At 38.7% G+C, this 11,917-nt stretch overlaps 1 protein-coding gene across 1 annotated transcript; it reads left to right on the top strand.

The window, feature by feature from the left end:
* The first annotated feature begins 543 nt into the window (after positions 1-543).
* On the top strand, positions 544-8,728 carry LOC100759710 (hyaluronidase-like). The gene is made up of 3 exons (XM_027389743.2): positions 544-1,464; positions 5,978-6,067; positions 8,279-8,728. Exons 1-3 carry the CDS (start codon positions 544-546, stop codon positions 8,726-8,728), a joined length of 1,461 nt encoding a protein of 486 aa, XP_027245544.1.
* Positions 8,729-11,917: the final 3,189 nt, after the last annotated feature.

Genomic DNA, 11,917 nt, shown 5'->3' with positions numbered 1-11,917 from the left:
TTCCATATAGGGTATTACTTGTTGTTAATACGGTTCATTGTTTATTTTTTTTGTCCTACATAATATCTGCTGATGTGATAATATTTGTTAATTTCCAAGTGGACATGTTCTTAGAGTCCCCTTACTAATAATTAATAGGAAGATTTAACAGTTCCTTGAGATGCTCTTTTCTAGTTGACCTCACACCATAGGCTTGCTGGTGTATGACGGTTTGGGGCATGTTCTCAGAATTATAGGAAATTAAATTCAGAACAAATAGCAAGCTTACATAGATGAGCACAGAGTTTATGTAGATGAGAATTTGTATGAAATTTCTAGTACCTGTTCATTAAATTTCTCTCTTTCAATATTTCAAGGAGGGAACAAAAGTCTCATTTTCCTTCTTTGTAGATGACACCATGAATAAGGGTGCTAGTAAACCTTGTAAATCTTTGAAAATATTTAATATAATACGTACTATGAAACTAGTCAGGCATCTGATCCTTCATGCAAATATTTGTTCTTGCTTTTAGTACCCTTTCATCATGCTGAAAACAACAATCCATGTGTAGTCTGTGGGGGACACAGCTTGGTGAGCTGATGCTCTTTGTTCTGGTCACAGAGGCAGCTCTCAAACCAGCAATGCCTCCAGTGATCAAGGACCAGCCTTTCAACATTTTCTGGGCTGCTCCTACCTTCTTTTGTCAGGAACGTTTTGGTGTAAATATGAACCTTCAAGTATTTGGCATCATTCCAAATCCTTTAGAAACCCAGAGTGGATCCACAATTGCCATATTTTATCCAGATGAACTTGGATATTACCCTTATTTCTCTGAAGATAGAAGATCCATCTATGGTGGAATACCCCAGAAAGGGAACCTCTCTGAGCACCTCAAGAAAAGCGCCAGTGACATTGCAGACACTGTCACCTGGTGGAGATCAGAAGGACTTGCTGTGATTGACTGGGAAGGCTGGAAGCCCCAGTGGGATAGGAATTGGGGCAGCAGGATAATATATAAAAATCACTCATTAGCTTTCACTCGACACCACCATCCTGACTGGTCAGAAGCGAAAGTGAGAACAGTTGCACAACAGGAATTTGAAAATGCTGGAAGGAGTTTTATGAACATTACTCTCACATTAGCTTTAGAAATGAGACCAAAACGTTTATGGGGCTTCTATCTCTACCCAGACTGCTACAACTATGATTACCGGATAAATCCAGAGTTCTACACAGGTCGTTGCCCAGATGATGAAATTTTCCACAATGATCAACTCTTGTGGCTGTGGGAAAAAAGCACAGCACTCTACTCTTCGATATATTTGAGTAAAATATTAAAATCGAATTTAAATGCACTAAAATTTGTTCATTTTCGAGTGAGAGAAGCCCTGAGAGTTGCTGAAATGGCTAGAAAGGACTATGTTTTGCCAGTTTTTGTTTTTTCCAGACCATTTTATTTGCAGAGTTTTGAAGCTCTGTCAGAGGTAAGAAAAAAATAGTCACATAAAAACAGGTTAGTAGAATATATGTAAACTCTAGGAAGAAATATTCATGGGGTGGTTATTTCTCATTAAAATGTTATTCTAGTATTAAAGGAGACAACCCAACTCTGAAATTCCAAACAACTGGTAAACATGCATCTAGAATTTTAGAAGATAAAAAATTCATTCAGAACTCAGAAGAATTTCTCACAGGGTTCTGGTGATTTTTCAGATTGGAAATAGGTAAAAATGGAGATTTGGGATCAAGGTGTGAACCAGTTGGACATTTCATTATGCAATATTTTCCTGTTCAGTGTATTAGATTTACTGAAAAGATGGCATAGGTTCTATTGAATATTTCTTAAGACTCTACAATATGGCCTAGCAGTCAGTGCTGATGGATTGAGTAGTTTATATAAATAGATATTTTGATAATTAGTTGTAATTGTCAACTTGACACAATTTAGAATGCATTGGGAAGAGACTCTTTTTAAATCATTTTTTTATTTGAATTAGAAACAAGATTGTTTTATATGACAATCCTAGTTCCCTTCTCCCTCCCGTCCTGCCCTGCCGCACCCCCTCAACTAAAACACTACCTATCACATATCCTTTTTTCTATTCTTCCCCTGACTCAAGCTTTCTGCTCCCTCATGACCTCTGCATCCTTCCTCTTCTTCCCTTCTCATTTTCGTAGCTCCCTCTTCCCTCTTCTGGTGCTCTCAATTTGCTCAGAGGATCTTGACCCTTTCCCCTTCTCCAGGGGAGCATATATGTCTCTCTTAGGGTCTTCCTTGTTTACTAGCATCTCTGGTCGTGTGGATTGTAGGCTGGTAATCCTTTACTCTATGTTTAAAATCCACATATGAGTGAGTATATATCATGTTTGTCTTTTTGTGATTGGGTTACCTTGCTCAGAATGGTTTCTTCTAGTTCCATCCATTTTCCTGCAAATTTCAAGATTCCATTGTTTTTTTTTTCCTCTGAGTAGAACTCCATTGTGTAAATGTACCACATTTTCTGTGTCCATTCGGGAAGAGACTCTTAATGATGAATTGTTCAGTCTGGGTTACCCCATAGGCATGTCTGTGGGGGAAAGGTCTTGAATCCGCTAGTTGATGTGGGAAGATGGAGACTAAAAGTGGGATGCAGAGCTTTCTGGATTCTACCCCAGGACTGTATAAATGAGGAGAAAGTGAGCTGAGAAATATGAAGCATGCAGGCATCCATTCTGTTCCTGACTGAATGCCAGTGGCTACTTGAAGTCCCTGATGCCTTGACTTCCTGCAAATGATGGGCTGTCACCTCAAATCATGAACTACAATAAACACTTTCTTTCATTAGTTGCTTTGGTTGAGGGTGTTTTATCATAGTCATGGGAAATGAAGGCAGGGCAAGACTATCTTCAGCTCTAACACCAAGTATGAAACATAGAAATATGTGGTGGACTTTGCTTGGGAAATAATGAATTTGAAGACTCTGGAAGTGCTCAAACATTAGCTACATTGTCTCTTAGGGCATTACTGTGGACACAACTATTAGGCAGATGATGCATGAGGAAATTATCACCCCTATCTGAGTGCCAATGACTCCATTATTACAGTGACTAACACAGAGGTAAAGACTATTAGAGCTCACTTTCTTAGACCAGTTATATTAGAGTAGGGACATTTAAAAACATAGACTAAGTCTTTATTTCAAAAGCCGGTTCTGGGCTCATGATGGGAGGTTTAGCAGGCAAAATTTCTTTCCTTGAAGAACTGATAACCTGAGTTTGATCTCTAAAACCCACAATGGAAGGAGAGAACCAGTGCAAATTTTCCTTTAGGTCTCCAAACATGCACTGTGGCACGTGTGAATCTTCACACACACACACACACACACACACACACACACACACACACACACACACACACACACACGTAGTTGTGGGTAAGACTTTTATTGATAACCTTTATTCTCTGGCAATTTCATAATTACACGATGCATTTTGACTGCTCCCATTCCCTACCCTCTGATAGTTCCTTCCTCTCAGTGACCTTCCCCTTCTATAACTCTCCCATACTCAATTCTTTTTATTTTGCTTTGTGGTCTTGATTTCAGCTGTGTGTTTGGAAGTAATCACAGGCACCTGGTGGATTTACCACTGGGCATACAACTGAAGACCAAGTCAGATTTTCCTAGCATCTTCCAGTAGCCAATAGAATGGCAAGGAGGGTAGGAACCCATGAGCTCCTGTAATCCATGATCTACTGTTGACAGGTCCAGTCTTGTGCTGGTCCAGTGAAGACAAATGCAGCTGCTTTGACGTCTTGTTTGAAATGACTGTGTCATGCTTTGAAGACAGACTTTTGTAGCCTTTACCCACATTTCCATCCAGAAACTCAGACAGGGGTGGGCAAACTGCTACATTGAGGACTGAGTACTCAACTGCTACTTCTCATCACCTTGAGGAGCCATGAGTCTGCATTCAGGAAGCCTTTCACTGAAAAGAAAAGCTTCTCTGGGAAGGTTGAGGGAAACATTTGTCTATGAGCAGTTTGATCTAAGTGTGGCTAAACGACAGTATTCAGTTCCATCATACAACCTGTCTTCTCTCATCATGGGTTTTTAAATTTCTAGTTTTGAGATTATAAATGGATTACATTTTTTCTTTTCATTTTCTCCCTCTAAAATCTCCTATTTACCTCTATATACCCCTCTCTACTATCCTTCAAACTCACTTCAAATTCCTTTCTATTGTATGCATATATATTATATTCCTAAATACACCCTGTTAAGTAACTTAATATAACCTGTTAATTCCTAAATATAACTTGTGCAGTTTGTTTAATGCTACCTGTACATATGCTTTCAGGGTTGATGTTTGGCACTGGACCACCAATTGGTGTGCTCTGCCCTGGAGGTCACCTCTCCCATTCCCAGCTTTCCTCAGTTGCCTATAGTTCTTTGTTTAGGGTTGAGGCCTCATGGTCTAGCATGTTTATTGATGTCATCCTTGCTCAATCCACATTTGGGCAGTCAGGTTCTTGAGACTTTTATGGGTGTACTTCTGATATTGCTAGGAGATGCAATCTCACAGTAAACTCCTTGATCCTCTGGTTCTTAAAACCTTTCCCTTCTCTCCTCCACTATGTTCTTTGAGCCTTAGGTGCAGGAATGTTTTGTGGATGCATTTATTGGGACTGGGCTCCATAACTGCATTTTGGTTGGGTGTGGTTGCTGTAAAGGTCTCTGTTGAGAAAAGTAGTTTCCTTGGTGAGGGGTGTACTCATTTACATATGAGTACAAAGACCAGTGTTCAATGAATATTGCTAGAGATTATACTGGTTTAGTAAATTAGTGGTTGTAGAATCCTCTCCCACTAATCTTATCTTCACTAGCACTGAGTAGTTAGCTTGTTTCCAGTACCAGGCATGACTTCCCCCTTGTTGAGCTGTTGAGCAGGCCTTAATTCTAATTAGGGAGATGCTGGCTTTTGACCAGGTTTATGGTAACACGCATGGATTCTCTACTGTGGAGTAGGCTTCAAATCCAATCAGACAAATCAGTAGGTTTTCCTTATGAAAATGGTGGGCACCTCTTTTCTGGTAGGTTGGTCCCGTAGTTTGTAGGACTCACAGCTGGGTGAAACCACTGTGAAATGCCTTTTCTCTCTTAGCAGCCTGCATAGCACCTTCTGGTACTAGAAACTAGTAAACCTAGTTGGGAGGAAACTTCTAATTCAGTCTCGGCTTTATTTCTCTGTATCTTACAACAAAGATATGTGGTGCGTTTATCACTAAGGTGTCATCAAGTTGTAGGGCAAACAAGAGGAAGGGCAAAAGCCCATGTTGCAAGGCCTCCGGAGGCTTCCTGTCAACCCAGAAGGAAGTGTCCCACACCTGCCACTGGGTTTTTTGTTTAACACACAATGACTTCTAGGAACAGCACTCTCTTCATACCCAAAAGCAGATGATTTTTCTTTGCACATGATTCTGTTTATACACAAGGCCTCATATGCTTTTCCTTTCTTCCCAATCCTGTGTGCTTTATCATAGGAAGCAGCTCTCTAGGTTGTTGCATTCTTAACTGAATGAGCCTCTCCGCCTTTTGTTTTTCCCTTTTTCTCTTCTCTCTCCTACATCTTATGAAAACATTCTCATTCTCATAGACCCATCTAAAATGTTATCTAGCCAAGCAAGACTTCTCAGACTTGGTTCCCTTAATCTATGGATACTGTGTGGGAGCTACAAATATTGATATTTGTAGCTGTATTCATTGTATTGCCATTAATTTGTGGATATGTCTACCTTGAACAAGATTTTACAGAACTCCAGACTGGAACCTATTTGCTTTTATAGCCTCATTATTTAGATTATTTCCTGGAACACTGAACTGTTATCAGATAACCTAAAATGCCCAAATTGCCCTTTCCAGTCCTTCTATAACTGTTTTCTTTATAAACAAAAACATCTCTTAACCAGTGCCTAACACAACTTTGACAGAAATTTCTCCTGGTCCTTCTCTTTTGTAGGAGGACCTGGTGCACACAATTGGAGAAAGTGCTGCATTGGGGGCAGCAGGAATAATATTGTGGGGAGGACACGAATATTCTGAGTCAAAGGTCAGTAGTGATTTTCCTGTTAGTATTGCATTCTAGGTAGTGATTATTACAAAAATGCTTTCTCACACCAGTTGGCTGCTGATGGTTTGTTTCCTTGGCTTTAACAAAGTGCAAAGGCGCTGTAGGGATCAACTCTGATCACCCAGTTTTATACCAGACTGTAGTTAACAGCAGGGTGGACAAACACAAGCTTCAATTGGGCAGCCTAAAGTAAGAAGCCGATTATCATATTCTAAGCGGATAATCGGTGGCATTTTAAGTAACTGCTCTCAGTCTTACCTTCTTCATTCAAAAATTGTACTATAATTAAACCCCACAATGCAGGGGTTTTTAGTAAAAAAAACTGCTATTGTATATACCTGACACAAGTTATTATGAAAGTTTGAAAACAATTTTGTTATGAACAGTGGATTCTCTACACTTATTTTTATTTTGATGGCAGTTTATAAGACAAAGTAGACACGGAAGACAGATTGTATGTATTCAGTAGTTGATTGATATTTTTAAAATGTTGTAGTCAGAATATTGAACATGGCATTTATTTTACAACAAATTGGGAAGTACATAATATGATATTGTTATTTAAGGATATCAGGTTATACAGCAGTTTTTTGGTATTTGTTTGTCTAGCCTGTGTGCACCTTTTAATATATTGATATTTAGATGATTCATGCATAAATGGACCCACACAGTGTTTTTTCTTCTTCTATTTCTTATTCTACTTAGCATAACATCTTCACAATTTGCTAGCATTGTCCTAAATGAATCTCATTCTACTTTTTAAGATTGAATTATTTTCCATTGTGTATATCATATATTCATTATCCACTCATTTCTTGATGGGCACTTGGAGTAGTTACAGTTCTTGACTACAAAGAATAGCCCTGTTTTGAATACAGAAGTGTGAAGGTCACTTCCAGATAATTACCAAACTTTTTTGCTTCCATGTCTGTAACTGTGTATATGAACACATACTTGTGAATGTGCATATATATACATGTATCATATGATAACTATTTTTAATTCTTTTGAACTTCCATACTGGATTCCGTAGGTCTTGCATCTTTTTACATTTGAACTGATAGGCTGAAAGGGTTCCAAACAATGTTATCAACACATGTAATCTCTACATATGTTTTAATATTAGCCAACCTTGATAGTATGTGGTAATGTTTCATTGTAGCTTTGATTTACACTTTTCTGGGAATGAAAAATGTTTATTCAAGTCCTTTCTATATTATTTGTACAAATGACAAGGTGAGTTAGCCAACTTTTTTTTCTTGAGACAAAAAAAATATCTCACAATATAACTGGCCTAGAACTGTCTATATAAATCAGTCTGGTATTAAACTCACAGAGATCCACCTGCTTCTGTCTTCCAATTGAATATTGCAATTAAAGATGTGTGCTACCACGGCTGGGTGTTTTAATTTATCCATATTATCTATGCTAGTAATTGAACTTAAAGTCTCACACATGCTTGGCAAAGTCTGTATGAGTGAGCTTTATTCCTAGTCTCATTTTATTTCACTTTTTTGACATAGGAGCTTATTAAGTTGACTAGGATGGCCTTGAACTCAACTCTGTAGATCACTCAAGCCACAGACTTGTGATTCCCTTGCTTCAGCCTTCCAAGTGGCCGAGGTTACAGGCCTATACCACCAAGCCTGGCTACTTTGTGTATTTTCTTTTGTTTAGTTATTATGTGTGCTATTTTGGGTAATTTAGATTTTGGACATGTTGTTAGTTACTGTAGAAAATAGGAGTTTTGCATATCTTTTCCATTACTCTGTAGGACGCATTTTCAATCTATAAACTGTTTTTTATTTTTTTCCCCTGTGTGTGCAGAAGTGTTTAGTCTGACAGAGTTTCACTTGCTTATTTCTGCTTCTGTCACCCATGCTTTTGGTTTCATGCAAGAGAATTATCACAATTGACAGGAAGCAGGAAGAAAAACCAGCTTTCTGCTACGGTTTTATAATTTACTGGCTTTTTTTATGTTTAAATTTAAACCACTTTCTGTGAAGTTTCCTATGCTGTATAGCTAGTGGTTCAAGTTTGTTTGGACAATTCTTCCCAACACTATATTTTAACAAGTTGGTCTTTTCTGTGTTATGTGTTCTTGACATCCTTGTCAAAGATCAGTTGTGTATGTGTCTATTTCTGGACTCCAATCTGTTTTTCAAGCATCTCTCATTTTTCCCCCCACAGGAGGCTTGCTTATCTGTGCAACAAACTATTCAAGGGCTGTTGGGCCCTTATGTTTTCAATGTAACGTCTGCAGCGAAGCTCTGCAGTCAAAGTCTATGTAATAGTCATGGTCGATGTGTTCGAAAGACAGTGGAATCCTCCTTTTATCTTCATATGCCTGAAGATAGCCACAAGAGTTATGTCATAAACAAAGGTTTCAAATTTGTCACTTCTGCAAGGAGTAAGCTGAAGACAATAATGAATATGAAGAATGGATTTGTGTGTCACTGTTACTATGGCTGGTATGGAGAGTCCTGCAGATCTCACTTTCCAAATCTCTTGAGTCGGAAGAACAAGGCTCCTGTAACTGCATTTAATTCAGTAGTATTTCTTGGCATGACTTTATGTGTGATTCTAATGAATTGTTTTATTATTCCCTACTATGATGTCAGTTTTTTCTTAAAATACTAAGGAGAAGGAAATGTCATTTTTCTTTTATCTCAACTCTTTCATAAACAATTTTGAGTTTTAAATTTCATGTGAATTGTTTGTTGGATGTTCATTTCGCCTGGGAAATAGGAATAAGCCTGTCCTCACGGAGCTTAGAAATTAGTTAAGGATAAATAAGCAGTGATGGTGATGGTACTTCATAGAATAAAGAGAAAACAGGTGAGGAATTAGGAAGGATTAGAGAGCACTGGAAATTGTATATAAGGCAGTCACGTAAAGCCTTTATAGTGAGAAGAAGGCAGCAGAAGAAACGGGCCAACACTATTGGGGATGGGTACATTACGGTTTCCTCCTGTAACCAGAGCACCTGTAAGGCAGAGGTAGATTATAATTTCAAGGCCAGCTTGGCTTGCACAGTGAGTTTACAGTCAAGATATCATAGCAAGAGTTTGTCTCAAAAAAAAAAAAAAAAAGGAAAATGAAACTACAAGAGAAAAAATTCGGAAGAATGTATCTGGGGAAAGTGTTCTTGAAATAAGGTAAAGCAAACCCAGAGGAAACAACTCTTTGTAGTCCAGGGATTGTGAACTTGTAAATAATGAGCAATACAAAACAAACAGCCACCATGACTGCCACCCCAGGATACTAACCTATGGAGATGACCAAACTCTTTAAATGTAGGTGATGGGGATCCACTTTACCCACAGTGCCTTGGATATTCATGTGCCTCATTGATATCAAAAGATGAACCCTACTAGCTTCTTTCACAATAAAATTTATATGGTAAATCCCTTCATTTGCTGCCTCTTGGTTTATTGAAATATACTGTACCCAAACAGTTTGTCAGTTTTCACTGGGATTTGAAAATCTCATGGTGGTGACTTGACTTAACTAAGTTGTAAACCAAATAATTTCATTTCACTGAGACTCAACAGAGTGTGGTGCCCTAAATATTATTTACTTTTCTAAGGCTAGGAGAGGTATTTTCCTGCCTGATAGGTTCCAAATAGTGTACTATCAGACTATCTCCTTGCATACACGTAGAATTTTATAAGAGCTCACATTCAGATTCTCATGCTAATACTAATTGGTCCACTAATTATTTATTTCATCATGTATTCTGGGAAAAAGCAAAAGGTGAAGAAGCAATGAAATATAGAAAGCAAGATTGAAGGGTATGTATGAAATTTCCTGTCCTGTTGGTTTCCTGCACCACAAAATCTGTATTTACAGGAATTAAAGCCCTAGGTATAAGCATGCAATGTTTTCTGTAAGTATTCAACTGGCCACTCTATCACACAAGAGGAAATGATTCTTCCTAGTCTTCCAGTGAAGAAAAACTATTTAACAGCTGTTATACCAGGGCTCAGACACTGAACTCACTCCAATAAAACAGGAAAGACAACTGTTAAGTATTACCACCGGATGAAGGAAATAAAGTACATAAAGAATAATAGAGACATGCCAAATCTTGTTCAGCCACCAGTGAAAACATCAGATGTAGAATCTACTGTTTAAAATGCCTCTGGAACAACTAGGGTATCCGAAGGATTGACATATGTAGAAGAAAAGGGGAAACACCATAAATTAGTAGAAGAACTATTACTCACAGGCAGTCATTTAACGTTTTCTAAATAAGAACATTTTTGAATTTTATTTTACCATTATAAAATAAAAACAATGCCACACATTTTATTTTTTAAAAAATGTTGATCTTGTGTGTATGACTTTCTGCTTGTATGTATGTATGTATGTATGTATGTATGTATGTATGTATATGTACCATGTGTATGCGTTGCTTGCAAAGGCCAGAGAGGGTTTCAGATTCCCTGGAACTGGAGTTACAGACATTTGTAAGGTGCCGTGAGGGTGCTGGGAACCCTACCCAGGTCCTCTTCAAGAGCAGTAGAAGCTCTTCAACGTCGAGCCACCTCACCAACCCCAATGGTCATATTTCTAATGGTAGATTCTTTAGATGGCAGTTTGTAAATCTGAAGTCAAGTGCAGGTTATGCGGGATTTTTAGGCCTTGTTGTCCCTTCCTTTACTTGCATACATTTGCACTCCCAGACTATGTACTTAATCAGCTACCTACTGAAAGTGGGAATTGATGGTGTGTTTGACAAAGACAAATACACATACGTGTTTTTCATATCTAAGACACAGTTCTAAGAAATGAACAAAGGGATCCTCTGTCAGACTGATGATAAAATTGATGCACCAATGACTCCAGTAAAGGAAACGTCTCATAAGAGGATAAAGACTATGTTAGCAGACTGCAGGAGCACCATCTTAACCCAAATCACTCGAGGAGTAGCAGTCTATTGCCGGGGGTATGCATTCTTTCTAATCATAAAGAATGCGCATCTTCATCTCACAGACAAATCCTTAATAATTATACACTTTGACTCTTAGCAAATTTGTGGTGAGTTATTTTTATATGAAAGGCATTCTTTACCATGTCTTTTGAAGTTCTTATCAAATACAGACTCTTGTCTTTGGCCTAGGAGAAATTTTTTCCCAGATTTTATTTTATTTGAATTAGAAACAAGATTGTTTTACATGTCACTCCCAGTTACCTCTCCCTCCCCTTCTCCCCTAACCCCCCAAAACCCTACCTATCACATATCCTTTCTGCTCCTCCTGGATGGTGAGGCCTTCCATAGGGGGCCATCAGTTTATAGTATCCTTTAGGATAGGGCCTAGGCCCATCCCTGTGTGTCTTGGCTCAGGGAGTATTCCTCTATGTGGAATGGGCTCCCAAAGTTCACACCTATGCTAGGGATAAGTACTGAACTACTACAGGAGGTCCTGTAGATTTCCAAGGTTTCCTCATTGAAACCCACTTTCCTGGGGTCTGGTTCAGTCCCATGCTGGTATCCCAGATATCAGTCAGGGCAGCAAGTTCCCCAATGCTCAGGTCAGCTGTTTCTGTGGGTTTTGCCAGCCTGGTCTTGACCCCTTTGCTCTTCACTCGTTCTTCTCTGCATCTGGATTCCAATTCAGTTCAGTGGTAAGTTGTGGGTGTCTGCTTCTACTTCCACCAGCTGCTGGATGAAGGCTATAGGATCGAATATAAGTCAGTCATCAATCTCATTATCAGGGGAGGGCATTTAAGGTAGCCTCTCCTCTGTTGCTTAGATTGTTAGCTGGTGTCATCTTTGTAGATCTCCAGACATTTCCCTAGGGTCAAGATCTCCTGATCAAATTG

This window comes from Cricetulus griseus (genome assembly GCF_003668045.3).
Source record: "Cricetulus griseus strain 17A/GY chromosome 1 unlocalized genomic scaffold, alternate assembly CriGri-PICRH-1.0 chr1_0, whole genome shotgun sequence".
In the NCBI taxonomy this organism is placed as follows: domain Eukaryota; kingdom Metazoa; phylum Chordata; class Mammalia; order Rodentia; family Cricetidae; genus Cricetulus; species Cricetulus griseus.
The sequence above is the reverse complement of the archived record's forward strand: the minus strand, read 5'-3'. Positions and strand labels throughout refer to the sequence as shown.

Bases quoted from the DNA above. Each gene is read 5' to 3' on its own strand.
- LOC100759710 (XM_027389743.2), top strand. From the start codon at position 544: ATGTGTAGTCTGTGGGGGACACAGCTTGGTGAGCTGATGCTCTTTGTT. The intron at 1,465-5,977 runs GTAAGAAAAAAA...TCTCTTTTGTAG, and splicing joins GTTTTGAAGCTCTGTCAGAG to GAGGACCTGGTGCACACAAT. The intron at 6,068-8,278 runs GTCAGTAGTGAT...TTCCCCCCACAG, and splicing joins ACGAATATTCTGAGTCAAAG to GAGGCTTGCTTATCTGTGCA.